At 45.3% G+C, this 26,721-nt stretch overlaps 1 protein-coding gene across 3 annotated transcripts; it reads left to right on the forward strand.

The window, feature by feature from the left end:
- Window positions 1-1,510: 1,510 nt before the first annotated feature.
- On the forward strand, window positions 1,511-25,369 carry LOC125438619 (protein NDNF-like). Of its 3 annotated transcripts, XR_007245353.1 has the most exons (5): window positions 1,511-1,892; window positions 5,434-5,669; window positions 9,654-9,787; window positions 11,993-14,207; window positions 25,329-25,369. XR_007245353.1 is itself a non-coding variant. In XM_048507077.1 (4 exons), exons 2-4 carry the CDS (start codon window positions 5,482-5,484, stop codon window positions 13,342-13,344), a joined length of 1,674 nt encoding a protein of 557 aa, XP_048363034.1. In that variant the 5' UTR covers window positions 1,511-1,892; window positions 5,434-5,481; the 3' UTR covers window positions 13,345-14,780. The 3 variants fall into 3 exon arrangements, 2 of the variants coding, with proteins under 2 accessions (XP_048363034.1, XP_048363035.1); XM_048507077.1 differs by lacking the exon at window positions 25,329-25,369 and having other exon boundaries at window positions 11,993-14,780; XM_048507078.1 differs by lacking the exon at window positions 25,329-25,369 and having other exon boundaries at window positions 5,477-5,669; window positions 11,993-14,780.
- The last annotated feature ends 1,352 nt before the right edge of the window (window positions 25,370-26,721 follow it).

Below are 26,721 nucleotides of genomic sequence, written 5' to 3' on the forward strand. Positions count from 1 at the left end.
GTTTGTTTTTTGTATTTTTTGTGTTTTTCAGTTTTTGGCCTGCAGGGGGCGCAATTTTTAGGCTAGCAGCACCAACATTACAGGGAGTCTTTTGGGGGGGACTCTCCTGATAATACCACCCAAGTTATGTGAGGTTTGGTTCAGGTTATGGACTCCCAAAGTTATGGACTCCCAAAGGGGGTACCCCATCCCCCATTGTTTCCAATGGGAGCTCATAGGAGATGGGGGCTACACCTTTCAGAGTCAATAACTTTGGACCCCCTGAACCAAACTTCACCAAACCTGGCTGGTATCATCAGGAGAGTCTCCTAAAGATACCCTGAAATCTTGTTGCTGTTAACCTAAAAACTGTGCCCCCTGCAGGCTAAAAACTGAAAAAACACTAAAAATACAAAACCCACAAGAACATTTGGGGGGGGGCAGCAAAACTTAGATTTTGCACTGGGCTCCATTTTCCCTAGCTATGCCTCTGCACTGTATCCTATTGAGGTCCCTGTCCTCCTCAGGCTCCATCCCCAATTCCCAACCTGGATCTGGCAACATTACCCCTCCACCGCCCATCCCCTGCCAGAGATCAGGGACACCAGGCCACCATAGTTTAGATTACTCTGCAGATGATAGCCAGTAAGGCACGGTTTAGGCTGCAGTGCTTTCTGACTTCCAACAAAATTCAGAAAGGAGTCAGTTCTCAAAACCTCTTTAAGTCCTCAAGTCCTTTCAGTCCTTCAATCACTCAAACATTTACAACCAAGATTGCCCAGCATTGGTGAAATGCCGTTTTAGTGCCCATGCCTTGTCACGCCTCATGTGAAATTATGGCCCCTTCTGCACACGCAAAATAATGCGTTTTCAAACCACTTTCACAACTGTTTGCAAGTGGATTTTGCCATTCCGCACAGCATTGAAAGTGCATTATTCTGCATGTGCGGAGTGAGCCTATATTGGTGTGCCGGGAGTTACATTCCCTTTCCGATGAATCTGCCCCAGTACTGAACATGCATATGAAAGTGCGCGGAAATAAAACAGTAAATTTGTGCAATCAATGCAGTTTCAGTAAAAAGGAATGCCCATTGAACAATTGCTTGAGTGTTCCTACAGCTACACAGTTTACATGTGGGCGTTCAGTAACCCCCCCCCCCCTGCCGCCAGCCCCAGAATCATGCAGTGACACTTTTGATGAACCTCTTTTGTTTCCAGATTATGGTCTGTCGTGCGTAATCCATAAAAGTTAGGACCGGCCTGGTAGAGTCACAAAACAGTTTTTAAAAAATCTCATTAATGTCTTCCGATTCATCCACGGCACCTTGGCTGGGTTTCAGTTATAACGGATAACCGGGATGGAAACAGGACTAGGACATCCTGGTTACCTCAATGGACGTGTCGATGGATAACCAGACTCTTGGCTGGTGAATACTACAAAAGGGTTAAATGAACACACACACACACACACACACACACCACCTCACACACAGGCACTCCTTTGCATTTCTGTCAAAGACCCACTCTCTGAGCAGCTATCAGTGGGGCAGGGTGTTCTTTTCCAGCCGAGCGGTCTGCCTAATGCCTTCTATGAGGATTAAAACCTCGCACTCAGAGGGAAAATAACAAAGTTGTCTAATTTTCCCCTTAAGGGCCATCTGGTTTTGTACAGGTTTAATGGGGGGAAAAGGAGAATATTTTCTTCCCTCTCTCTCTCTCTCTGCTTATAAGATTGCAAGCCTTTTACAGAAGCCTCCTGCTTGAAACATATGGAAAAATAAGTCCAGTCCTGTTAAAAGGGTTCCCGATTTCGATTTTCATCTGCCAAGAAAGGTCTCAAAAAGCGCGGGTTGGTGTGTCTTATTTGGATTTCTGCATAGAAAGAAAGTTGCCCAGGTACCCCCTGCCTAAAGGTAAGGAATTGCCTCCTCCTTCTCCCCCAAACCCTCAATATATTTATAAGCATTAGTATGTATTAAGTGTTTATTTAAATATGAAATATCCAATTTCTATTTAGGATAAGCCCTTTGTATCTGTCTTTCTTGGCAAGAGGGCTTTGTATGGGGCTGTTGTTTACTTTTGGAATCGCAGGAAGTATACAAAAAGAACAATGTTCATATCCGTGTAGAAGTTCAAGCGTTTCTGTCGTATTGATAAGATCAAGCCACAGCGAAGAAACTGCAAGAGAGAGAATATTTCAATATACAGTGAGAATATTAATGCAAGAGGTTTAATGTAGGCAAGACAGTTTTCAGTTAAACTGATGTATTGTTATCCACTTATTTATTTGGATGCAATGGTCTCCCAGCAATTTTGGACATGAAGGCAACAGAACACTCCCATTTCAACGTCCCGAACAGGATCTATCTTTTGAGAAAATGTAAATGCAATCAGGAAAAATCATTTGTGCAGATTAAAATTTGTTAATGGAGTACCATGATACAAAACCCAGGCTCAGGGCAGAAGTATGGATCAAATCCTTTTGTTTTTCTTCCCTTAAAATAAAAGCATTCATAATGAGGCGCTACGATTTGTTCTGCGGATTTTTTAAAAACTTATCTGCAAAGTCCAGGTTTCTTTGCGTCTTGTATTCCCCCCCCCCACACCCCCATTTTATGGACATTGGTCACTGGTGGTTAATCAGATTTGCCAGTTGCCTTATTATTTGTTGTTATGGGCTGGCTTAAAGAGGCATCTTCTTCGACTGTTCTAAGAGCACCCCCTGCCTACCGGTTTTTGCCTCTTGATCGGTTTTGCAACTTCCCGCTCTTGTCCTGGTTGTTCTGTTGTTCCATGGAAAACGTTTAATCTGCCAATCTTTCCAGAGGACCATCAGGCGCATCAGATGTGCAGTCTTTGTTGCTTTGGTCTATGGGGGATCCACATAACTTCCCTCCAGAAAATGCGTCTCTTTCAAAGGCGACACATTTCCCCTGGATTCTGACTACGATCGACTATGTGGCTCTTCTCTTCAGCCAAATGGAGTTATTTTGATTGAAGATGCTGTCAGGAATGTGATTGTGGACCCAGCTGTAAGCAGGGGTGGGGCAGCAACTGTCCTATGGGTCTTATGGCCCCTTTGCTCCTTAACTCCAAAGCTTTATAATCAAAATAGGTATTTAAATAAGTCTGCACATTACACAAAACAAAGATGAGTAATTAAAAGCAAGTGTTCTGGAAACCACATCCCAACATATATTGCACATAAATCACCCAATATACAACTGAGGCATTGTTGCACATACAATATATGTTGGGATCTGGTTTCCAGAGCCTTTGTTTTTAATTATTTAGTTTTGTTTTGTATAATGTGTACACTTATTAAATGCCTATTTTGATTTATAAAGCATTCAAGCTAGCTGGACCCTTACAGAATTACCGACATACCTGGGGTGGAGTTGTTTCCCCCTTTTTTCCTATACCTACCTTTGCCACTTACTCGGTTTCTACCCCACCTTTCAATTCAGAGGGTTTCTCCAAAGCCTTTTACACAGAATGATGAACTACAACTAATTGGAGGATGTTTCAATCCTTCCTGACATAGGAATGGTCTGGGATGACACCAAACTCAAGTCATAGTTCCCATGTAGGTTCTTATGGGCTTTCTCACTGGAGTCCCGGTGAGTACTGTTGCCACCACATTCTGGACCAGTTGCAGTTTCCAGAGCAGTCTCAAGGGCAGGCCAGCATACAGTGAGTTGCAGTAATCTTGCCTGGAGATGACCGTTGCATGGATCACTGTGGCAAGGTCAGTGCAGGACAGATAGCGGAGCAACTGCTTAGACTGGCAGATATGAAAAAAGAGCTGGGCCTCCACAGATAAAGAGGCAGGGCTGGAGCGCGGGGGAACTGTGCCCGGGGCACACGTGCACCCTGCGCCCCTTCCCATGCCCCTGCCTGCCCTGGAACGCCCCCACCGTGCCCTGGAACGCCCCCGCACCAGCACACGCCCAGTGCATCGTGCACCCCTTTGCCCCCTTGGTGCTCACCACTATAAGGAGGACTCCACAGTCACAACTAGGCTTTTGATTGAGGAAAGCAGGGGTTAATGTCTCACCATTCAGAACTGGCAGCTGGAACCCCTGCTCTGGTGGGTGCCATCCCAGCCACAGGACCTCCATCTTTGCTGTTTCAGCCTGTTCTGATGCAACCATCCTGCAACAACCTCCAAAAACAGTACCAGAACATCTAGTGCAGTGGCCGGCTGACCCTCCATCACTTGAAGAAGCAGGGTGTCATCTGCATATTGATGGCAACCCAGCCCCAAGCTCCAAACCAGTTCAGAAGGAGGTCGTGCTTGACTGTACCTCAACCACCTTCTTGCATATGGCCTTCTCCCACTGCTATAATCCACTTGACCAAAATCTCTGGAATCCCTGGGGCCATACTGGCTCCTTCAAGATAGAACAGCTATTACAGCCCCTCCTTTAATATCCCACAATTTACTAGTACTAGATCTCTGATTAAACTAACTCTAGATTCTTTAGCTCATTAGCTAATCAATATAACCCCCAACAATAAACCTCTGACCCCTCCCCCCCCATCTTACAGGATCACTGGATGTTCTGTCAACAATATGGCATTCACTTCCAGCTCTTCTGCAGGGGTAACAATAAACTAATGAACTCAGCACCTTACATTGCCTATCTACCCTACTGGGCCTAATTAAAATTTCTTACAAGGAGTACACCATTTCCACGTCTCGCCTTGGAAAAGCCCCCATTGTTATCAGTTGCTGGAAACTTGAAATGCAGTTTTTTGGATCAGTCAATTTGAATGTGCTAAGAAGCTGTACATTATCTGGTGTTGTCTGGGACACAATTATTAACTACTATTCCTGTTACTATTCTTACTGTTGTTGTTTACAAAATTTATTCCCTACTTTTCTGCCCTCAGGGCCTCCATAGATGATAAAATCTCATTTTAAAACTATTAGAATTACCCTCTCCAAAGCACACATCATTAAAACAGAGTTATAATATTGACAGAGACATAAAACAGCAAATTAAAACATTGTCAGGAAGGAAGGATCACTGAGGCACTGCCAAAGAAAGCAAAAAAAATCTTTACTCACTGGCATAAGATGGCAACAGAAGGAGGCAGACAAATCGTCTTGTGGAGAGAATGACAGAGTTTTGGTGCCATGGCTGAGAAGGCCATGCTGCCAACAAGGAACCCAAGAGCAGCAAGGACCCAATCATCCATGTCCAAAATGGCTTCCTCTCAGGTCCCATTACCACAAGTGATGTTCATCCACTTTCCCTTCCATCTTTCACATCTTGCTTGGACCACTCAGGACCAGGAAGTTTCCCTCAAAGGACTGGTCTCTGCCGTAGGTAGATTCCCTACTGATGAGAAACAAATATGGAGGGGGTGGGGGTGGGATGCAGATGTGACATTCAACTCTAATAGCTTCTGATGGGTGTCTTTGTCTTTTGTGATCCTGCTAATGAGCAATACATTTAAGGAACTACTGTTTAATCTCCTTGACCTGCAGCAACGATGATGTCTCGACTCCAGTCTTGCCCACCCTTCTGGCTTCTCGTGTTCATGTGCTTCTCTCATTCTCTGGAGACAGCCAACAGTTTACAACACAGACTCAAGAGTGGCCTCATCAACTTCTATCACACGGTTATTCTCGCCGATGGCAAGGAGACCACAATCCACCTCTTGAAGGATATATCTAAGAGGTACAAAATACCTCCTAAGTTATTTCTTTACTTCTGTAGTCCACAGTCCAGCCATTTTTCTATTCATTAGCATTTATTTGTTTGTTTGTTTGCTTATTTGTTTGTTTGTTTGTTTGTTTACTCCATTTATATCCTGCCTTTCTTCCCAGTGGAGTACCCGAAGCAGCCTACAATATTCTTCTCTCCTTCATTTTATCCTCACCACAACCTTGTGAGGTGGCTTAGATTGAGAGAGGGCTGAGAGAGGATGGCCAGATCAGGCCATCCAGCACATTTCCATAGAAGAATGGGAATTCGAACCTGGTTTTCCTAGACCAGTGGTGGCGAACCTTTGGCGCTCCAGATGTTATGGACTACAATTGACCATGCTGGCAGGGGCGGATGGGAATTGTAGTCCATAACATCTGGAGCGCCAAAGATTCGCCACCACGGTCCTAGACCCTGATTAGACAAATTAGAAGTGAGCACTCTGTCAGCCAAACTCAGCTATTTGGAGATAGGGCAGGATTTAAAAATTGCAGTCAATGGTCCCTACAAATTTGTGAAAGGATATGGCTCAGAGAGTGTGAGTTCCATGCAGTAACGTATCGCTAATGGGGACATGGGGCATCCCTCGGTCTCCCTGCTGGTTCCCTTAAGTGGGGTGCGGTGAGCCAGGGGGGGCGAAGGGAGGTGGTCATGCCCCCAGGTGCCATTTAGGCCTGGTACGCCACGGGTTCCATGAATTCATAGCAGAGGTGACCATAAGACTTTGCTCATTGATAGTTTAGGTCATTTGCATGGAGGAGCAATTTTATGATTCAGGGGCTTTGCTGCTGCAGATGCAAAGACCTTTGTAATCACACCGAGCCTTCACATGGGCAGTTCCCAGTTCATTCCTCTCACTCCCACCATTTCTCTCGCCCCCTCTCCCTCCCCCACCCGGCCTCCTCTCACAGGCTTTTTGCCATTTTTAATTGGCAGTTTGCATATTGCTAAAGCGTTTTATTGCTACAGAGATAAAGCAGCTAGCAATGTTTTTCACTGAATTAGGGAATGTATACTTTATTTTAAATGCTTTAATATTGAGATGATTTAATGTTTGATGTTAGCCACCTTAGGGAATCTATTTGGATGGAAGGTGGCATAGAAATATTTTAAATAAAAGACATAAAATAAGGAGGCGTTAAGCAGGCAAAAAGCCTACCAGTATCAGCACCAAAATTTCAGGGTAACACCTGGAGACTGTCATGATGGCACCCCCCCCCCCCCCCCCCAAGTTTTGTGCAGTTTGGTTCAGGGGGTCCAAAGTTATGGACTCTCAAAAGGGTAGCCCCCATCTCCTTAGCAAAGAATGGGGGATGGGGCACCCCCTTTGAGGGTCCATAACTTTGGACCCCCTAAACCAAACTGCACCAAACTTGGGGGGTCCCATCAGGACAGATTCCAGATGTTACCCTAAAATATTGGTGCTGATACATCCAAAAATGCGCCCCCTGCAGGAACATCCCAGAAATTTGCTGTCAATGGGGTTGCAGGCTGGGGGGGCACATTTCTGAAGGCACAGTCTCAAAACTTTCAGAAACTCATCAGGAGATTGCCCTGATGATACCCCCATGTTTGGTTCAGTTTGGTCAAGGGGTGCCAAAGTTATGGACCCTTAAAACTGTAGCCCCCATTTCCTATTAGCTCCCATTGGAAACAATGGGGGATGGGGGCACCCCCTTTGGGAGTCCATAACTTTGGACTCCTTGAACCAAACCTCACCAAACTTGGGAGGTAGCATAAGGACAGTCTCCTGATGATACGCTGAAATTTTGGTGCTGATATGTCTAAAATGCACCCCCTGCAGGCACCAATGTCCTGGTGCAAAAAAATTTTTGGTCGTGGTGGAGTGGCCGCCCATGTGGGGAGGGGGCATCCAACTCAGGTTTTGCCCAGGGCTACAGTTTGCCTTGTTAAGCCCCTGCAGTTTGCCCCCTTCCCCTGTTCATGGTTGCTTCCTGACCTGCACAGCTATAACTCCGCATTGGTCCTGAGAACCTGGGGGATAAACTTTCCCATGGGTTGAACAGGGTTGCTTGTGGGACAGGAAAGATGGGACAATCTGTATCCTGGAGAGATCCTTAGACTGGATCCAGTTTGTTGTGTTTCAGGGCAGTTCACCTCCATCAATCCCTGTCCTTCCACTTACAGAATAAAAAGGCAAGAGTCAACAGAGTGTGGAGATAGTTTCAGCATGTATAATGCATTGCAGCTATACTCAATGACTTTGCCATACCTTTTCTTCCTGGGTAGAAGGGGGTCCTTTGGAAAGTGGCCAGGATCTGGGGGACTCTACTAATGCTCGAATCCCCACTACCATCTTAGCCAGGTTTCAGAACACAAACTAACCAGGTTTGAGGTCGTTTGTGTTCTGAAACCTGGCTAAGACGGTAGTGGGGATTCGACCGGGGAGGTCGTCCCTCAAACCTGGTTAGTTTGTGTTCTGAAACCTGGCTAAGACGGTAGTGGGGATTTGACCAATGTCACTTTCAGTAAAAAACAGATGAAATTTATAACTGTGCTGGTTCCACTGCAGCACTGGATGTCCTCTATTTTAATCTTACTGATGAAATACTGTTGAGCATCAAGTCAACAGGTAAAGGTACAGAAGGTACATGGACATGTTGTGCACATGCAAGCATTCAAACACAAGCATGGAAGGATTCCTGCATTTCCTTGGTCTTCCACTCCCTTCTCTTTCAACTCTGAGCAAGATTGCAAATAGTGGAAAGGAAGTCCTTCAAAGCTCACATCCCCGCATGAAACTGATCTGGGTTTTGGCCATGTGTGTTTGCTCTCAATCGATTGCTGTACGAATACAAATAGAGAGTGACACGACTAAACTCTCTATAATATTTCATCGATTGATTCTACAATTAACAGTGCTGTGCATCGGAACTGGGAGATCTATGAAGATGGCTACCCGTCTGCAAAATAGTGCTTCCCTCTCAAAGCAAAACTTAGTCCAGGTATCTCCAGGACACTGACTAATAGCATGAACATTTAAAATCTGATGTGTATTGATGCACAGCAGCCACAGAGCGTAAACCAGATGGCTTCCTTCAGAGAAAAGCATACAGCCTGTTATATCAAGTTACATAATACATCACATGAAGTGACTGCGAGTTGGAAAACTCTAACAAGCATAGCAAAAATGAAATAAAATTGGGCTAATTGACCGGGGGGAGGGGGTAGAATATTGCATCTATCCTCATTTGTCTCTGCTGGCTGAGATGGAAACTGTATGGTCTCACTTTCAAACGCACTCAGATTTTAGGAGCACACATCTTTAAAACTGAGGTCTGCATCTTTTGTTGAAAATTATTAATCACGTGAAAACGTATAAATAGGAAGGAGTACAAAATACAAAGAGCCGTTCATAAAGAACTCAGAAAACAGACATTTCTAAGTGGAGGACCCACAAGGACTTGTGAGGGACATTTAATCCCCCACACATACACACTCTTTCCCTTCCCTAAAATCCCCCATAGCACGTCCCTCTTTTCTGCTTCTTTCTCTCCTTTCCCCCCACCAGCCACCCTGCCTTTATCTGCTTACTGTCTTCAGGTTTGCTGGCTTCCCTCAACTGGCAGCCTCTATCCAGGAAAATTGTAGGCCAGTTATGTGATACTAGCCATCAGGCTGGGCCCTGTTGCACAGTACTGGTAACCAGAAAAGCCCAGTTGCATGGTGGGGAACCTGCAAGAACTGACAGGGGCTAGTTTCCCTTCCCGTTTATCCCTCCCCACACTATTTCCTCTTTTCCTTCTCCTGGCAACCCCAATAGCTTTGCTTTTCTCTGCATCCTTCTCTCCTTCTTCCTGCCCCTACCTTCTGCCTTCTTCCTGCCCCTCCCTTCAGCTACATTTTTGATAGTTCTGTCTGTCTCCTGTGACACATGCTTGATGCCTTGCTATAGGACCACAGTGAGCCTTAACCGATCTGATACTCTACTTCCAGGTATTATTTTGTTTTGGAGAAAGGCAGAACTTCTGCCCCTTTCACAGTGACAGTGACCCCTTGTGATGTCCCCATTGAGTGGAGCATACGGGTTCATAAGATGTCACCGAGCTACCTTGGAAAAGCAGCACATGGTAAGAGACGCATTGAAGAGCATGGTGAAAAAGCGATATGTAATATGTGTGGACATTACTTTAATGGCAACGCTTGGGGTTAAATAGTCAGGGCAGCATAGAGTGTGGAATGTGAGATCTGTATGGGGAAGATCCAGGTTCAAACCTCTGATCTGCCATGAAGCTCACTAGATAACCCTGGGCCAGATGCTCATTCTCAGCCTGACCCTCCCTCACATATTGATTGTGGAAATAAAATTGGGACAGGAGAACTGCGTGTGGTACGTTGTAAAAGGCTTTCATGGCCGGATTCAACTGGTTGTAGTGGGTTTTCCAGGCTGTCTGGTAGATCTTTTTTAAGATGACCAGATGGTCACCTTTGAGAACCAGGACAGGGGGGTAAGCTGCAAGCGGGGGGATAAGCGGGAGGGGGGTAGGCTGTCACAGGGCGGGAAACGGCAAGCCCAGAAGCTACTGTGCTCTCCTGCGGCAGCGCTGCTGGCAATGCCTGCGAATAGCAAAAGCCCCAATGGACAGAGGCGCCTTCAGCTCCCGGGCCGCTCCCCCCCGCGGACAGTTTGTCCCGCGTCCCGCGGTTTATTTCAATTGTCCCGATTTTTGGGAGGCTGCCACACTGCCTTGTGCCCCAGAAGGCAGTGTGGCAGCCTAAAAGTATAGGACAATTAATAACCCTAGCTCTTGAAGACGATGGAGACAAGTGTTGAAGCGGAGGACTGTCCGCCAAAGCGGGACAGATCATGAGTCCAGCTCCTGATCTTGTTCCTAACGCTTCGCCTGCATCTGTGGCTGGCATCTTCAGAGGTGTATCACAGAGGGAAGTCTTTGACACACTGTGTCCAGTGAGAAGGGAGTGTTTTAGTGGGGTATATATGTCTATGTCCCAGGGTGGGGAACCAATCAGTAAGTGTTTGGGTGGAACTTGCTATGCAAAGGTGTGGTTGATAGTATTGTATTTTGGGTGGGATTTTTCGGTCCAGGGGGTGATTGCATTCCCTGCAGCAGCAACAGTCTTAGTGAATGCAAACCCTGAGTCTGGGTGGAGTCCATTGTCCATGAACCTAGCATGCCTTTGGCCTTTGATTGTGGTGTTTTTAATTACTGGTAGCCAAGTTTCATTAATTTTCAGAGTCTCTGAGTTTTGTTAAAAAGACCCTAAGACAGTTACGTCATGTGGAGGTCAAGTCCTCAAGCTATACTGAGCAATTTTGCCAAAACAGAGAAGTCAGGCCACAGTTGGCAGCTTCATCAGGCCAGAAGAATCCCTGTAGGTTTCTAGAGTTAACTTGATTTCTGTTGAACTTGTAGATGCAATCTATTTATTTATTGAATTCTTTTACACCTCCTCTGTTCCCAGCGGGACCCAAAGCAGCTTATATCTTTCTTCTTTCCTCCTTCATCCTCTCTTCTTGCCTTTTATCCTCTTCTTCTTTATCTTCACAACAACTCTGTGAGTTAGGTTAGACTGAGAAAGTATGACTGGGCCAAGGTCACCAAGAGGACCTCCATGTTATGAGTGGAGATCTCAGCCTGCCTGGGTCTCCCATATACTAGTCTGACATTCTTAACCTCCACACCACACTGGCAATGCTATCAACCATCTGCATTTGTGGTGGCGAGGGTGTTAATTGTGCCTGCTGGTGATGGGAGATTTCCAGGCCCCAGGATGTGAAAGGAATTTTTTTCCCCCATCAACAGCAGCATAAAGTCATTTCTGGGGATACCTGGCAATGACATCACATCTCTCTAAGAAATGCCAGAACTCCTAGGTGATTCCTAGAGTGGATGTCAGACCTCACTAGGAATCACCCAGAAACTCTATGGTTTTACCGTAGTGTTTCTGGTAATTCCTAGAAAGGCGTGGTGTCATGCATGTTTCCGTTCCATAAACTCCCACTGCCTCTAAACCATTTGTACCATGCAAGCCACAAGTTAGCCATCGGTAGGGTTGAATCCCATGAATCTGTTCCAATAATAATAGCATCTTTCTCTGGCTGAATGGGCCCTCCTGTCATACCGAGGAAGATGCCAGCACTTAGCAGAACAGAACAGATCTGTGGGAACCAACCCATTACTTATAACTTAACAAATTCCCTCCTTCCCTTGAGCATGCCTTTATTTATTTACTTACTTACTTACTTATTTACTTATTTACTTATTTACTTACTTACTTATTTATTTATTTACATGTTTCTACTTCACTAACAGGTGGTTATGACAATCCGGATGCCCTGAAGTTTCAGAAGACCAAAAAACTGGAATCTACTCTTTTTAGCTACAAAGGCAATTCTGTGGAGACCTACATGGGGATGTCTTACTATTCCACAGTCTATATGCTTGAATTCCTATCAACTGAACGAGACACTCATATTACAGTCTATCTAACAACAGATACAACTTCTGACCGCCTATATCCAGAACTCTCACCAGATCCACGCATTGACGTCATGGGCGTTGACCATGCCACAGTTACTCTAGCTTGGAAACACAGTCCCACCGCGCTGCAGTATCAAGGAAACATCCAGTACTGCCTCCTAATGAATGAAAAACACAACTACAAGAGTCTATGTGCAGCTGAGACAGCTATAAGATCATCTGGTATGAAATCGCCACCAGCATTAGCACTGTCTCTATCCCCATACGCCCCAAACCCTCAACAAGTGATGATATTGTCCAACGGTGAATTAAGCATCATCAGCAAAGCTAGCAGTGGGGAGGTGAGGCAGATATGTGTGGGCACCAAGAATACCTATACAGTCCCCAACCTGTCTCCCAACACCCAATACTATTTTGATGTTTTTGTGGTCAATTTCCTCACCAATGCCAGTGCAGCCTATACTGGTACCTTTGCGAGGACTCTTGAAGAGCCAGAGCCCAAAGTTACTGAACTGAAAGATGGGAAAGTGATTCATCTCATCCTGGACGGCCGAAAACAAAAACTGTACAGTTTTCAGTACCGGACCAGGTACAAGGAGGTCCAATTTGCCTTTCAGTCTTGCACTGGCCAAGTTCACGTTGAAATATCCAGGAACGGGAAGTTGCTGATGTCAGAGAGATTTGCTGGATTGAGACATTTTATACTGAAGGGAAGGTTGGGGGATATATATTTAATTAACCTGGGGTCCACCGAACCTTCGAATGCCTCTCTGAAAGTCCAGGTTTCCTCTCTCTTCCACAAGCCTTTCTTCCCAGATCTCCCAGAAAGCTTAAAAATCAAGTCCTTTAGCAAACTGCGGACCTGTGACTCTGTCACTATCGCCTGGCTGGGAACACAGCAAATGAGCAAATATTGTGTGTACAAGAGACAGATCGAGGAGGACCAGGTTTGGATGGAAACAAGGAATGCAGACAGGTGCCTGGGCCCCGAATCTAGGCACAAAAACGACAAAGTGGTGTGTAAATACTTCCATGAGCTCAATCTCCGACGAGCAGTGACTACGGAAACCATCAGGGGGCTTGAAGCGGGAACTGTCTACTTGTTCGATGTTTATCTCATTGGCTCCTCTGGGATTCCGGTCAGGTATTACAGCAGAGTTGTAAAGACGCGGAAGAAATGCTGACGATCCTTGCAGAAAGGGGTGGCAAAGCCGAAGGAACGTCGTGGCCTAAGCAACTTTTGTGGCCCGCGTCATTCAAAATGTTCTAGGTCAGAGAAGAATACTGAAGGTGCAAGATCGAGAGAAAGGAATCTTAGTCTAGAAAAGCAGACGTTCTCCTATGACCTTTTCCCTCCGATTTTGTATAGCTGATTTGGAGCTACGCTAAAGGCACTTTACAGAAGAACATCTGCCATCAAAACCCAAGCAGTCATCTTAATGCCTGCAGGATATCCAACTGAGAAGGGAAAAATAATTTTTGAAGTGGCTGTTTCAATGAAGGGCCCACTGTTTTTCTCCACATTATTACATATCCCAGGTAACGTTGTCAGGGTCAGAAAGAAATACTACTAGACTTCAAAAATGACCCATCAAACTCTGTCTTGCTACTCCAGAGTAGGCTACTCAGTGGGGGTGAGCCATTACAACAACAACCACTCTTTTCTTACACTGTTTAAATATGATAGTTCTCATGCTGCACATACAAAAATCAGACCCAACCAGGCCTATTGCTACTCCATATTTCTAAGCAATTGTAAATTTCTGTGCCTCTTGTGAAGGCCAACATGCATTGGACTAATCCTGCTGGCTGCCTAATTGCTGAAAAGAGTAATGTCGTATGAGTAGGTATAAATGAAGAAAAGTATGATAGCTGTTTAAAAAGAGTGTTTCCCAACTACTAGAAGCAAAGAGATTCTCCTCATCGCTGGTGTACAATAATATAAGTGGAGCTGTCTCCCCTTAGCTGTCTTTTTCCTAGTCTGAAAAGTACCAGACTCTCTGGCCTTCCTTTATAGGAAATTTTCTGCAACCTCTTAATCCCCTTAGTAACTGATACATTAAGTATATTGCTTGATATATGAACTACTTCCCCCCAAAAAAACTCTTAAATGTGATAGGGCCATTCCTGCCTCTTGACTGAAACTAGAAAGTAATTTAGATTATTTCTACAGCCCTGGTTTTGCCCAAGATGAATCCTGGTGCAGCAATACATGTCAGTTTGATTCCATAAAGCCCAGAACGTGTGAGGTTGTTCAAGACCCTTTGTGGAGTTCAGGGTGACCTCCAGGTTTCTCCTCTGAGAGAAGAGGAGACTCTATGACCCAGCATCAGAATTCAGTTTTTTTTCCAGATTTTGATGGCAGCACTCTATCATGAGGAAATGATGGTCAGCTTTCTACCTGGTTGCCCTTTCGAAACACACACAGAGGTTGAAGTAAAGTAGGTGCGTCAGTACCATGTTCACTATTTCTTTAAACATTAATAGCCTTCACTACCTGAAGGATGTCTTGGATATCCAGGTTAAGACCCAAAAGAAGAAGAAGAGTTTGGATTTATATCCCCCCTTTCTCTCCTGCAGGAGACTCAAAGGGGTTTACAATCTCCTTGCCCTTCCCCCCTCACAACAAACACCCTGTGAGGTGGGTGGGGTTGAGAGAGCTGCGAGAAGCTGTGACTAGCCCAAGGTCACCCAGCTGGCGTGTGTGGGAGTGCACAGGCTAATCTGAATTCCCCAGATAAGCCTCCACAGCTCAGGCGGCAGAGCTGGGAATCAAACCCGGTTCCTCCAGATTAGATACACGAGCTCTTAACCTCCTACGCCATTGACTTTGTTCCCTGTTCTTTTTCTCGTCCATCATACATACTGATCTCATATACTGGGAGTGTCACAAACGGCAGCTAAGGAAAATCTGTTCCACCTCAGCCTCCTCCATTTTGAGTTTCCTTTGGCAGACATTCGTCTCTCTTTTCCCATCAAGCGGATAAAGCTATATTCTTCACTGACTCTTCAGAAGACTATCTTGCTTTTCCAGTGTGCTGTTCCTACTCATTAGTCTCAGTAGAAAATGTCAGAAATTAAAAAGAAAAACATTACAAACAACTTTTTAAAAAAACAAATTGTTTCTTTCATTATTGTTTTCGCAGTGAGAAAAAAATGAAGATGTGGAAGGAGAGTCCTGTAGTCAAGAGTACATCTAGGAAGACATGATCTGTTTGTGTAGTTAAGTAGTAGCTGGAAATCTGGAATTACAGCTGATCTCCAGGTGAGAAAGATGAGTTCACCTGGAGAAAATGATCACTTCAGAGCATAGGTGTCAAACTCGCGGCCCTCCAGATGTTATGGACTACAGTTCCCATCATCCCCTGCCAGCATCATGCATGATGGGAACTGTAGTCCATAACATCTGAAGGGCCGCGAGTTTGACACCTGTGCTTCAGAGGGTGGACCCTATGGCATGATATCCCACTGAAGACTCTCCATGCCCCAAATCCCGCCCTCCTCAGCCCCACCTCCAAAAATCTCCAGGTATTCCCTAACCTGGAGTTGGCAGCCTTAGTAGAACCATATTAACGTATTAAGATAAAATCCAAATTTTATCCAAAGATAAAATTTTATCCAAAGATAAAATTTGAACACTGCCTCATGAAAGTTTAGCTTTTGGAAACAAGCCCAGAATCAAACTCTCCACAGAAAGGGAGCTTTCCCCACAGCAACAACCAATAACCCAAACGGTTCTGGTGGGTTTTCCAGGCTGCGTGGCCATGGTCTGGTGGATTTTGTTCCTAACGTTTCGCCTGCATCTGTGGCTGGCATCTTCAGAGGTGTATCACAGAGAAAAGTTTGTTTCACACTGTGTCAGACTTTTCTGTGTGATACACCTCTGAAGATGCCAGCCCTAGATGCTGGCTAATATATTGAGAACAAATCCCTGAGATTCTGTTTCTAACCAACCCGGAAATATCAGAACCAGTTGAATCCGGCCGTGAAAGCCTTCGACAATACAATAACCCAAATGTCTTCCTCCAGTCTTGCTAAGGTTACCACACTCCAGGTGGTGGGCAATCTTCTGCTATTTCAGCTGATTTCCAGGCAACATAGGTGATTTCGTTTAAATAAAATGGCCACATTGGAATATGTAGTCTATGGCAACATGCCACACTTAAGTCCATCTCCTTCTCAAACCCTGCCCTCCACAGGCTCCACCCTCCCCCCAAAAAATCATCAGGTGTTTCTCAATTGGCAACTCTACTTCTTACTCCTTCTGCCAACCTCCAGTTCCCATCTCCATCAAAGCTGGTTTGTCATGTTTCCTTCAGTCTGCTTCCTTTTCTTTCCCCAGGCCATAGTCATGAAGATCTACTAGGTGTAATTCAAAGCATCTTAACAACTTTCTATTCCACAAGTACAACTAGGGGTGCTTGCCTCATACAGCAGTGATCTTCAGGAAAATATTTCTCATTGACAGTTGGTAAAGGACCCCTGCTTACCTGCCTTGCGTAGTAACAAAGATTCTGGGAATAATTTTAGGATATACGCTTAATTTACAGACCTCATGATTCTCCACAAGCATCCAAGACATTACATCTAAGGGCGATTCCGCACACGAGTAAAATAGGTTCGACCCAGTTCCCTGAGAAGGGTACTGACCTAGGTCAAAGCCATTGTTGTTCCCCACTGCAACCAGCTTGATCCCAGCTCGGAGGGTGGAATCATCCTGTGCCTCTTCGCCGCTCTGTTCCAATTGCTACTGTTCTACAGCCATGTTCCGTCTATCTCCACACATGTTATTTAAAAAACTGCCACAGGAATGGAGGGACGAAGGTGGCGTTTTTTGATTGTCCAGCTGTATGCATGCCCAAAACACTCAGCTGTGATTGGCTGAATGTGGGACTCCTGACACCAGAGATTCCGCACTTTACTGGAATCGAGCTGAGTTTGATTGTGGTTCCCTGAAAAAGTAGTAGTTCCCAACTGGAGTTGGAAATTTGACCGTTACACGGGGCGAAGCTGGTACAAAACCACGTCGATCCCAGTGGTTATGCGGAGCACTTCGGTCGAACACAGCTCGAACTTAGGTTGATAAAGCAAGTGCGGAATCAACCTAAGTGTTACAAGAGTAGCAGTGGGTAGCAACATCTACCATGCTTGAGGAACATTTGGTACTTGAGGAAACCCCTTTTTTTCCCCCTGAGGATACCACTTTTTCAGAATAAGGAATCACGCAAGGTTGCTGATTTTGTGCTACTACCAAAGTCTTGCAGGGAAAGAGAGCAGCGTTTCACAGACCCGTCACCATCAGAGGTGAGGAAGGGCTGCATTTAACATACAGTCTCAAATAACAAGGCAGTTCGGAGCATCTAGCTAGCAATAAGTTGGCACAACATTTTAAAACTCAAAACAGCAGACTTGAAAAACAGCTCGCAGCTGGACAAAGCGTCTCCACACTGCTGGCTCTTCCACAGGGCTTGATGAGAATAATGGGATGTGAGGCTGTAGGCCAAGTTATTTCGGGTCTGATCAGCTCCCACCAGAATTCTCAAGGATACCTCCCAATTGTTTCCCAATCATGCTCCATAGTAGCCCGAGAGAACAGCAATTACTGCTCTGCTGTGCCCCAATTTTACCACAACAGTTATTAAATTATATGGGTTTTTTAAAATGGAAAATGCCAGACTTACTCAGTTTGATGAGCTGTCGGAATGGGACAGCATTCCCAAAGTTCAGCAGCCAACCTTCAAACATTATTCTGTTGCTTAATCACATTCAAAGATGGAGGCTGTCTCTCTTAACAGAGGAACAGCATAATTTGATATGGGAATATTTTGCTTCTTTGAAAATAGTTCTGAGGTAAAAAATGTCTCTGCTGGACACTCCAGTTTCCTCAGTGGGTCAAAACGCAGCCACAAGGAGAGCAAAATATAAAAATGTATCTCAGAGAGAAAGAGGTTGTGTAGCCTTTTAAACTTTACCTTGAGAGGGAGAAAAACTGTTTTTAACAACATATCTATAGTGACTGGTATGCATGCTCTAGTCTTAAAACACAGCCACCAATCAAAGCAGCTACAAAATGAAGTTGTTAAGGAAGGATGAAGTGAGCACAGTGGCATAGCGCCAATGGGGCTGGGCGGGGCATGACAGGGGCAGGGCCGGCATTCCAGGGGTGGGGCATTCCTGGGCGGGGCTGTGGCAAGGACGCAGCCACTGCGCCGGTCCTTGGGCGGGAAACGAATGCACGCAGGCGCAGGCTGCCACGCGCACCGGTGCACCTCCTACTAGATTGCTTCAAGTTTTGCGCGCTACTGCTGAGAGGAAGGGTGTAACTAAGGCAAAAATCACGTGGCAAAATCACCAATTAGTAACCCCCTCTCGGCACACACAAATAATTAGTAACCTACTCTTGGGAACCTGTGAGAGCCTGCTGGATCCCATCTCTGGATTGCAGTCATTAAAAAGGAACCCAATTGGAGCCCATGGAAACAATCCAGGTTGCTTTCATGTCTTCACATGGAGTCTCTTATCTTTTTTAAAAAAAATTCCCACAACACATGTGTAGCTGCGCAGGCATACGGAAATGAACCCCTGCAGCCATGCTGATTATTCCATAATCAAATCGGCTGCACCTGTGTTTTTTAAAAAGAAAAAGGGATTTCCCTGCAACAGCTGGGCAGTAATTAATGTCTTGCTGTAGATCAGGCATACTCACTGCCACGGGGAGAAAACATGCTTGGGGGACTTCGTGCATGGTTGGGTGCTCAGAGGGTCTGCCCTCAACATGCTGGGTGACCTGCACAGAATGGCGGGTGGATTCTCCCTGACAACGGATGGCACAGAACCTGAAGTCAACAGATGGAAGGGGAGGGAGGGAGGGAAATGAAGCGTCTTCTGCCTGTTGTGTTCGTACAGGAGTGCCTCCAACTTGGGATTGTGCACAGGGATCGCTGGTTTAGCAATTTTTGAAAATCCCAGGTTAAGGGGAATAAAACAGGCCAAACTCATATTGGGAAGTCTTGTCCCCAACGGTTTATATAACATCCTACACCTGTTATAATTGGCCTGTTCAGTAGGCTGACCAGATGTCCTGTTTTTGGCGGGACAGTCCCGCCTTAAAACAATTTGTCCCACGTCCCGTGGGTTTTTTCAAGTGTCCCGATTTTTGGAAGACTGCCGCACTGCCTTCTGGGGCGCAAGGCAGTGTGGCAGCCTCCCGCGCACACGGCCGCAGGAGCACGGCCTTCTGGGGCGCTCCCGTTTCCCGTCCTGTGACAGGGCGGGAAATGGGAGCGCCCCAGAAGGCAGTGTGCTCCCTCTTGACTCGCCCTGCCACACGCATACATCGCACGCGCGTCCCGGTTTACAAAGGTGACGATCTGGTCACCTTACTGTACAGAATCCACCAGTGTCAAAGCTGGGTTCTGGACCATATGTGGCCAAGATACAGAACCCCCAGTAGGGCAGACCAACAGAAGGTGTTTGTTCAAGCTGCTGTCACTGAAGAACAGTGAAGAACTTTGTCAAAAGCATGTTCTTTCACCACTGGAGAATGAACACCACAGGGCTGAGTGACATTGGCCTTGGGGATGGCTCACTAAAACCTCCCTCACAACCATAGCCAAGAAAGTTTTCCATTTTCCTCCCTCAGAACTCCTTCTGAATGAGGAGGGGCCAAGGCTGTGTGGCAGGGCATTTGGCTTGCACACAGAAGGACCCAGGTTCAATCCCAGTTAAATGAATCAGGTAAGTAGTGACATAGAAGGCCTTCACCCCAGACCCTGGAGCAGTGTTTCCCAACCTTTTCGAGGTCAGGGTACCCTTGACCTCACTCTTCATATCTCACGGTACCCCTGCCACCACCCTCCACCTTCCCCTCTCAGGGTGAAGGGTAGCACTGGGGGTGGGGGTGGCTGCTGACCTTGTGGCAGGCCCTGCTCCATGGGCCGGTTCCATGTCCTTGCTGGTGCCGGTGGGAGACACCACAAAAATGAGGGGGGTGGTAGTGTTGCTGTGGTACCCCTGGGACATGCTCACGGCACCCAAGGGTACCAGGGAACCCTGGTTGAGAATGGCTGCCCTGGAGAGTTGTTTCCAGCTGAAACAGACAGTAAGTACAGAGCTTGATAGATAAGTAGTCTGACTCAGTAGAACGAAGTTTCACATGTATGCATTAGGTATTCCAAAAGATGCTTTTAGTACCCTCAGTGAACTCACTAGCTTACTGGCAGACCTCGGATGTGGAAACAACGGGAACTGTAGAGTTTGTTCTAAAGCCTTTATTTCAGAAGAATGTAGGTAACATCTTAGAAAGAGGGATCTGATGATTCCCAGGCAACCCCTACCTATATTCCGTTGCCCCCTCCCACAAAGTCAAACGCCCCTATTCCCCTCTACAAACTACAAAGCATTTACTACAAAGCACTGGAAGCCTGAGAACAGTTCACACCTTCCTTTGATAAGATCTGTGTCCAGGATGCCCCGGAGTGCCAAGGGGAAGACGCCAGACTTTCGCCCCATATCAAAGGATGGTAAACCGCCTCCCCCTGCCTACCTGCCATTTGGGTACTGGCAGGCTCAGTTCTGACACTTACCTTTTGCACAATCTCGTTTGGTGTTTACTTTAAAGCCTACTGATCTGACACTTGGATGATGTGAGAATGCCACAGTTGCAAACACTTGCTCATGCATTACTTCCAACAGAATAGTTAAATATTTGGGTGTTGGGTATTTCAGTTGTATTGCAGATTTTCCTGACGCCAGCTTCTGCATTCGTGGCTGGCATCTTCAGAGGATCACAGATGGTACAAATGTCAGGAGAGAATGCTGCTAGAACACGCCATACAGCCCGAAACCACACAGCACCTAAGTGATTCCGCCGAAAGCTCTCTAACAATACATAGTTAAATATTTGGAGTTACTGTGTGTGGTTTCGGGCTGTATGGCCGTGTTCTAACAGCATTCTCTCCCTGACATTTAAGCCTGCATCTGTGGCTGGCATCTTCAGAGGATCACAGATGCAGGCTGATATCAGGAAAATGCTACTAAACCACTTGAAACTCCAACATAATATTCGACATTAGCCTTCAACAATACATAGTTAAATATTATTTTGCAGCTGAGAGAATACGAAATTGCCGGTCATTTAACTACTGGCATTGATGGGCAAAGACTTTTTCGAGGCTGAGGTGAAATTCGAGAGACCGCATAACACTGTTGTTCCAAAATTTAGTACATGGGGAACAGAGTAATCATCAAAACAAGGAAAGTAATAAAACAGGAAACGGCTGCCTCAAAAATCAAGTTTGTGAGGGATATATAAATGTTTACACCCAAAATCACAAACGCGCACATTGTATCTTCTGTTCTACTTTGCACTTGAGAAATAGATTCGAGAACAAGAAGCATTCTTTGCAAAGGAAAATGTATTTTTCTGCCTTTCTCACCAGTATAATTTCGAGAATTCCCCTGAGTTCAATGGAATTTTATTCTGTGAGCCAAAAAGACAGCAGATGATTTTGTCCCATTTGCTGATGCAACCAAGTGCAAGCTATCATGTATGCCCACAAGAGGGCAGTGTAATATTACAAAGAAGGAAGGGCTGAACACTTCATTCATCAAAACCCTTGAACGGGGTTTAACAAGCCAAATATTTGCCTGATAAAGCTATCAAAGCACACTGCACAAGCGTAACAAAAGAAGATGGAAAAATGCTAAGCAACTGAATCAAAATCTGAGGCCTCTTTTCCAGTTCCCACTTCCAAATAGCATAACCCTTGGAGAACCTGTGGGGTCAGAGCATTAGAGAGCTGGGTTCCGATCCCTGTGCTGTAACCTTCTGTTACGGTCTTAAGCTAGCTCTCAGCCTCAGTTCCCCATTTTGAAAAATGGAAAACCATTACCTGTATTTTAGTGGTGGCAAGCTCAATAAAATTATTATAAACCTTTTAGTGAATGATATCTTTTTGGAGTAGGGCTGCATTATGCTTGTTTGTTACTGGGTGGATTCTCCTGTCTGCTTAAAAAACACCAGGTCACAGATAACAGCAAACCACAGTTTGCATCCATTTCCTAGAAAGCAGAAAGCATGCAGGCAACCAGCAAGGTGCCGTTCCAGAAAGGCAACATTGTGCTTTTGCTGCTTGTGAAGGGGCAAACACCTAATAGATCATGCACCTGACACACTGCTTAGAAATCCCATCCCATCCTTGATATTGTTCCTCTTTAGAAATAGTTGATGAACTGGCTACTTCTAATCATCATTGCTTGAATAACAGAGATTGGACTTAAGACTCATATTGTGATGAGTGCAGATCTCTGGACCTGCAGATAACTGACAGATTCTTCATCTAGCCAGGTGATTAAGGTGAGGTATTGTAGGAGAGCATATCACTCCAGTCTGGTGCTGGTCTTGACCTTCAAAGCCCTGTACCTGAGGTCTTCAATGTGGTGCCTGCGGATGCCACGACATCTGCCCGACACCTTTTTCTGGTGCCCGCTGAGTGTTTTTTAGGGAGCAAATGGGGCCAGATAGGGCTTCTGCCCAGCAAGGCTTCTGATTGGCTATTGGAGATGTGATTGGCTGTGCAGATTTTTTTAGAACATTGCAACAAGAATGATTGAGGGACTGGAGCACCTTCCTTATGAGGAGAGGCTGCAGCGTTTGGGACTCTTTAGTTTGGAGATGAGACGTCTGAGGGGGGATATGATTGAAGTCTAGAAAATTATGCCTGGGGTAGAAAATGTTGACAGGGAGAAATTTTTCTCTCTTTCTCACAATACTAGAACCAGGGGGCATCCATTGAAAATGCTGGGGGGAAGAATTAGGACTAATAAAAGGAAACACTTCTTCACGCAACGTGTGATTGGTGTTTGGAATATGCTGCCACAGGAGGTGGTGATGGCCACTAACCTGGATAGCTTTAAAAAGGGCTTGGACAGATTTATGGAAAAGAAGTCGATCTATGGCTACCAATCTTGATCCTCCTTGATCTCAGATTGCAAATGCCTTAGCAGACCAGGTGCTCAGGAGCAGCAGCAGGCCATTGCTTTCACCTCCTGCATGTGAGCTCCCAAAGGCACCTGGTGGGCCACTGCGAGTAGCAGAGTGCTGGATTAGATGGACTCTGGTCTGATCCAGCAGGCTAGTTCTTATGTTCTTATGCATCGGCAGCAACTGTCAGCCCAGCACTGTTACTGAAGTTAAGCTGTGGCAATTATTTTGGGGCTGGCTCTTCCTTCTGTGGCAGCCATTTTGTTGCAGCCCCCAGCACACTGTGTCAGAGTTCCAAATGGGCCTGCAGGCTCAAAAGGGATGGAAACCCCTGCCCTAAACTGTTCGGGACCAGCATACCTGAAGGACTGCTTATTCCCATATGAACACAGCTGACCACTACAGTTATCTTTGGGGGCCCTGCCAGACTTCTGAGATCAGGTGGGTGGTGACCCGGGGGTCAGAATTTCTGGCCATGGCACCACCGCTCTGAAAACCCTCTTCCTAGCGCGAGTCACCTGCCCTCTTCTTTTGCCATCTTCCACCAGCAGGTAAAGACATTTTTTGTTTGTTTGTTTGTTTGACATTCCCTCAATGATTCTTCCCCCTTAACCTCTAATTGCTGTGTTAATGTTTCACACGTATTTTAACTGCTTTTTAGATTGTTTTAATTATGTGGCATCAGGGACGGTTCTAATGGTTTTTTAAAAATGTGGTTGGATTGTGCTTGAAATGGTATAACTGCTTTGGTAGCCCTTGTGAGGGCAGATGGGCAAGATACAAATTTTGTAAACATAAATAAGAGCTCAATGTCAGCTGGTAACTAGAGGCAACATTCCTAAAAGGGACTGTCCCTTACCATGGCATGAGAGAGTATAGGCCAGTGGTGGTGAACCTTTGGCACTCCAGATGTTGTGGACTATAATTCCCATCTGCCCCTGCCAGCATGGCCAATTGGCTGGCAGGGGCAGATGGGAATTGTAGTCCATAACATCTGGAGTGTTACCACGGGTACAGGCTGACTGCTGAGGTTGGTGTCGTACCAGACAGTTATCTGCTACTTTTTGGTCTGACTTAGAAAAGAAAAACATGGTGCATAGTTCCTTAGGGGGAGGCACCAGTGTCCATTCAGACTTGGCTGCCAATAACGAGGCTTTGAGATTCAAGGCAAGGTTTGAATACAAAGTGCAGGAACAAGTATGAGGGAAAAAATGCTAGAATAATGCGCACTCGGTTTCCAGTTAGATTTGAGAAATCCGTCTGTCTCAGCCTGACTTGCCTGCTGAGCAGGGCAGCCGTTCAAAAAAAATGATACAGAATGGTGGGAGGGCACTGCTGTGCATTATTGATGCTATGCAGGGTAGGGCTGAGACTGCGCAAAACAGGCGATGAGGCCTGTTATGCCCTTGTGGTCTGCCCCACAGTGAGAGTGCATTCCCTTTGGGCCAGATTCCTGGTTGTGCACACATTTCTCCCCTCCTGAACTCACTGTGCCACAGATCAGAGAAAAATCAGATCAGAGAAGCCCTGTGATTTTTGACACATGGCAAAATGAGCATCCCCCTTCCCCTTTACAGGGAAAGCAAAGGGAATTGGGATGTGTTGCTTTCTTTGAGTTTCCTCACTCCTCCCAGCTTTCCCACACACACACAACAGCAGTTCCTCCCAGGGCAGAGGGCAGGCAAAAAGGTGGATTGGATTGGCTGTTGACGCTTCGCAATGGGAGAAACCTGTTGAAACAGTCAAGCACACCAAAAAAAACCCCTTCGAAGCACACAGTTGTGAGGAAAACCCTGCATGCATAAATGGTCTGAATGTTAAGGTGGAGGTCTGGAGACCACACAGACCTAGGAAATGGACTCTGTGCTACTACATCGACTTGCCAGAAGGGGGAAATGCTGACCTGCTCTGGGCTTTGCCAGGGAAAAAGACCCAACCAAAGAAAGGAGAAACCAAACACTGAGAAAACAGAAGGACAATATATATTGCAATGTACAAATAACGACCCCTTCAGTTGTGTACACAAAGCAGTCTACAGATGATTTAATATTAAAACACTTCAAGAAAAGAATTTGGGGCCTATTGCATGTACTTATCTTGTTGAATGTGTGATATATTTCAGCAATTTGATATCAGTTTGGTGGCACACTCATGAGTGATTACTGGAATTGTTATTTTGACCAGGGCCCCTTCCGCACACGCAAAATAATGTGTTTTCAAACCACTTTCACAACTGTTTGCAAGTAGATTTTGCCATTCCGCACAGCTTCAAAGAGCACTGAAAACAGTTTGAAAGTACATTATTCTGCATGTGCGGAATGAGCCCAGGTGAGATGGGATATGCGGTTTTACATTTTTTTATAAAAATGTATTTATTTGTGTCGTTTGGATGATTTTTTTTTGGTATTTGAAACAGTTTTATTTTAGTGATACACAGATTTGAATGATATTATAGAAGCCTGATGTTTCCTTATAATGAATTCCTAACATATTCCGTGTGTAAAGTTTTTAATTTGGTCACTGTGAGAGCAGGATGTGATGGTACTAGTTATGCTTATGGTGGAAACGACTGATGAAGGCTGTTTGTCAAAATGCATAGGGCGCTTTATTTTGTCTCATTGTATGTGGATGTTTGCAATCTGTTCTTGAATTGTTATACTATTAAGCAATTGTACATAGTCCTAAGCAGTGGATTTCAGTATCCATAGTTTCCCCACCCCCCTCGCAATTTGGTATAAGGTGATCTATGTAGTACTTTGTGCACACAATAGAATTAGTCATTATTTGTATTTTACAGTGTCTATTATTCTTCTGTTATTCTAGTTTATCTTCTGCTGGGCTTCTGAACTGCCACAGTGGATGAACAAAAAAGTCCATGGATGGTGAGATAATCATATGAGAAGGAGTGGAGCAGGAACTTCCATAAGGCAATACACAAACATCCTTGCATACTATTAATTCATTCATTCATTCATTCATTCATTCATTCATTCATTCATTCATTCATTCATTCATTCATTCATTCAAACCCTTTATTAGCTTCCTTTCTACCTCATAGGAACTCAAGGCAGTTTATGATATAAACAATAATAAAATACATAATAACTACTAATTTTAAAAAACAGTCATATAAAACTTCCAGTAGGAAAAGACATAATAAAATGATGTGCTGAATAAAACTGTCTTCAATTGCCTCCTAAAGAATGAGAATGAGAGGGCCACTCCTGGGGAAGTTTTTCCATAACAATGGGGCTACAGTGGAAAAGGCCCTTTCTCATCTCACCAGATGAGCTTCTTTGGATGATGGGATGTTCAAGATGGCCTTTTCCAGTCTTACCTCTGCCATCATGTCTCTAGATCAGGTGTCGCATGGCACCCACTGACGTCTTTTCTGGCATCGACAAGCGGTTTTAGAAAATGGGTGGGGCCAAGCAGGGCTTTTGCCCAACAAGACTTCTCACTGATTATTGGAGATTTGATTGGCTGTGCAGAATTTTTTTTAATGTTGCTTTGGCATCAGCTGCCAGCACAGCACAAGGATCTATATGGTGTTAAGTTAAATTATATGGTTGCTGTC

Source organism: Sphaerodactylus townsendi, linkage group LG08, assembly GCF_021028975.2.
Source record: "Sphaerodactylus townsendi isolate TG3544 linkage group LG08, MPM_Stown_v2.3, whole genome shotgun sequence".
NCBI lineage: Eukaryota > Metazoa > Chordata > Lepidosauria > Squamata > Sphaerodactylidae > Sphaerodactylus > Sphaerodactylus townsendi.

What these genes read in the sequence shown, in the direction of transcription:
- LOC125438619 (XM_048507077.1), top strand. Translation starts at nt 5,482, where the DNA reads ATGATGTCTCGACTCCAGTCTTGCCCACCCTTCTGGCTTCTCGTGTTC. An exon ending in TTGAAGGATATATCTAAGAG is followed by an intron (nt 5,670 to 9,653) that starts GTACAAAATACC and finishes CTCTACTTCCAG; the next exon opens with GTATTATTTTGTTTTGGAGA. An exon ending in CCTTGGAAAAGCAGCACATG is followed by an intron (nt 9,788 to 11,992) that starts GTAAGAGACGCA and finishes CTTCACTAACAG; the next exon opens with GTGGTTATGACAATCCGGAT.